General features: G+C 41.4%; 1 protein-coding gene across 1 annotated transcript; it reads left to right on the forward strand.

Annotated features, from left to right (window-relative positions):
• Window positions 1-211: 211 nt before the first annotated feature.
• On the forward strand, window positions 212-844 carry ZNF334 (zinc finger protein 334; the record flags this gene model as incomplete). Its single annotated transcript, XM_010137946.1, has 1 exon — window positions 212-844. A coding segment is annotated over one exon (633 nt), but the record flags the coding sequence as incomplete, so codon positions are not given.
• Between the last annotated feature and the right edge of the window lie 2099 nt (window positions 845-2943).

The raw sequence follows: 2943 nt of genomic DNA on the forward strand, positions 1-2943 counted from the left end.
AGTCAGATTTCTTAAGGTCTCTCTTCTTCCCTGTGCCACTTTTTATTTTCCTCATCCTCTTATCTTGATCTTTATCATTTCCCTTCCCCTTTGGAAATGGGGAACCTGGTGCAAGTTTGTGCTAGGCATTAAGAAATACTGTTACTTTACAATGAGCAGCTTATCTGTCATAGGGAAGAAGGAGTGCCAGATTGTTCTCTTATTCTATCAGGGGACTGCATTTTGACTGACATTGAGGAAGACAGAGGCATCCCCAGTGACCTTGAGCGAGATGGACTGTCTCAGCTACCGGAAGCCCACAGTCCAAACGGGGAGGAAGCCTTTAATAATCTCCCTCACCAAAAAAGAGGCTGCAAGAAACTCGCCCTCATCGCTGATGACCAGAAACTGCACACAGAAGAGAAATCTTACAAGTGTACAGAATGCAGGAAGGACTTTAAGACGCGCACCACATTCCTGAACCATTGGCAATCCCACACAAGAGAAGAAATGTTTGATTGTGCAGAATGTGGGAAGAGCTTTAGCAGGAAGGCCAGCCTGGCAACGCACCGGAGAATTCATAGGAGGAAGAAGCACTACAAGTGCAAGAAATGTGATGAAACCTTTAGCTGTATGTCAGACCTTACCGCTCACTGCAAAACTCATGTGAAAAAGAAAGCCTTTTCCCGCACCATGTCCAGGAAAAGCTTCAGTGGAAGTGCAGCTCTCTCCCAGCATGACAGTGTCAATATGGATGAGGAGCCCTGTAGGTGTAATGAGTGTGGGGCTAGCTTCTGCCTGCACTCAGACTTCGTCAAACATCAACAGATTCATTTGAGGGAGAGAGACAGTGAGCAAACAGCAGGTAACTGAATTAAAGTCTGTTATTTCAAGCTGTACAGACTCACAGGGGTTGTGTCAGATGCTGGAGTCTCCACTTGTTCCTAAACACTTCCCCCTTCTTGCTGTGGATATGAGTGGTGGTATGTTTGTTTGTTTGTTTCCCTTCCTATGTCTGTTTCCTTCCTTTCCATAATATGTTTGTCTCTGTCATTTGAAGAAGTGTCTTGAAAATGACCAAGCCAAGATACAGGCTTTGCCATGAAGGCTGCCTGGCACCTTAAACTCTGCAAAGCTATCAGATCCCCCTAACTCCTGCTTCATAGTGTTGCCTGATGTCTAGCCCTAGATCTTCAGAAGTGCTTAATCAACAAAATACTAAGCTGAGGAAAGTGGAAGGGATTTAGACTGTGAATCAGGGCTTTGGTAGTCCCTAGCAGCTAATTTTGGTTATATGTGGATATTAAATGAGCAGCTTTTTGTTTTCCACAGTGGAAGGTCTTTGGTGGCCATTCCACCGTAATACTTGTAGCATAGCATAAGCTGTCTGGCAAGCTGATTGTTTAAAGAAGGGAGTTCTCTGAATTTTGCAATATTCCATGTTCCTGTAATGGCCAGAAACTCTGGGATAAAACCTGTCATTTGGGTTTTTTTTCTGTTGTTGTACCTTTACTTGGGCAATCCTTTTATACTTGGTCAAAAATGTTTTAATTTTTAATCTCAAGTCTTGTTTAGCCACCCACAGAATTGTTCTGGGTGTTGGAGTCTTGGTGACCAGATCATGTAGCAGCAGGGGAATTAAGACACGATGCCATATCTGAAGAAGGTGTTTTGCGTGCGATTATTTTTCTGTTCTTTTAATTGTTTTTCCTCCTGAAAAAAAAATTCTGAGCAAGAGAGCTTTTCAGCTTAACAATGGAAATAATAATAGTTATAATGAAGTTACAATGCAATGGTAAAACTGAATTCTGAAGGTAGGGTTTGAGACCACTCAGTCCCTAGATACAGAGAGGGGACCTAGTAACTCTGCTAATGAGCCCTAAAGATGGGACTTTGCAGTTCTAATGCATTTTTTTTTTCCTTGAGGGTTTTTAATAGTTTCTTAGATTTAAGAGTACCTAATTCATAAGAAAAAAAAATCTCATTTTTGTCCTGGCAGGTGGCCAATACTTAATATTAGATCAGCCTATTACTACTATACCCGCTTCAAAACAAAAGCGTGCAGACTTATTCTGGAGTTACTACTGCATCATTGTAATTGAAGCTCGATAATGAAACAGCTTTTATACTGAACTGTATGCCACGTTGGCCTTGCAGTGTGTGGTTTAGAAATGAAACTTGATTTCTGTCTCTCATACGATTTCAAAGAAGAGGTGTACATATTTAACTTAAGTACATTTTTACAAAATCTCAGCTGTCCTATTCCTTAACAGCTCCCTTGCTTCAGCTTTGCTTCCTCCCCAACCTTGCCTTCCCTCCCACCCCGCAAAGAAGCAAGGGGAAGGTATCTTGATTCTAATAACGCCCTGGTCTGATTCATTTCAAGGGGCTATATGTGCTTAGTCTTTCTTCTGTTTTGGTTTAGCATGGGCCAACATGTGACTTATCTAAGTTTTAAGTTTAAATTGTGGGTGAGGGGAAGTGGTTACTGAGCTGCCTTTTCCTTGTGTGAAAGCATATTTAAAGTGCTGACCTAGCAATTGGTGATAAAGTGGGGTCTTGACTTACACTGTCTTCCTTTTAGCTGCAAACCATTCTGAATTTACATGTTTGCATCATACAGAAGACCAAAGGTGTGGTGCAGAGAAATGTGAGAGGGATTGCTTGAATCTTACTCTTGAAGACTGTAAGTATAAAAAGCCTTCTAAATTACCATGTGAAGTATTTTTACATAGCAAGCATTAACATTTTCTTCTCTTTGTACAGTGAAGAAAATGAGGGAAAATATGGATATGCTTCTTCAGAATCACCAAAGTCAGCTGCAGGTCCTGCAAGAAATTAACGAACGACTGAATAAAGTCTGCCAAGCACTGATATTATTAGTACGAGGGTCTGTATAATAGGACTTCTACTAGAACGGCAGGCAGCTGCGGCAGCATCTCTTTCTTTTTTCCCTCTTTATTC

This window comes from Buceros rhinoceros, unplaced genomic scaffold (assembly GCF_000710305.1).
Source record: "Buceros rhinoceros silvestris isolate BGI_N320 unplaced genomic scaffold, ASM71030v1 scaffold6936, whole genome shotgun sequence".
NCBI lineage: Eukaryota > Metazoa > Chordata > Aves > Bucerotiformes > Bucerotidae > Buceros > Buceros rhinoceros.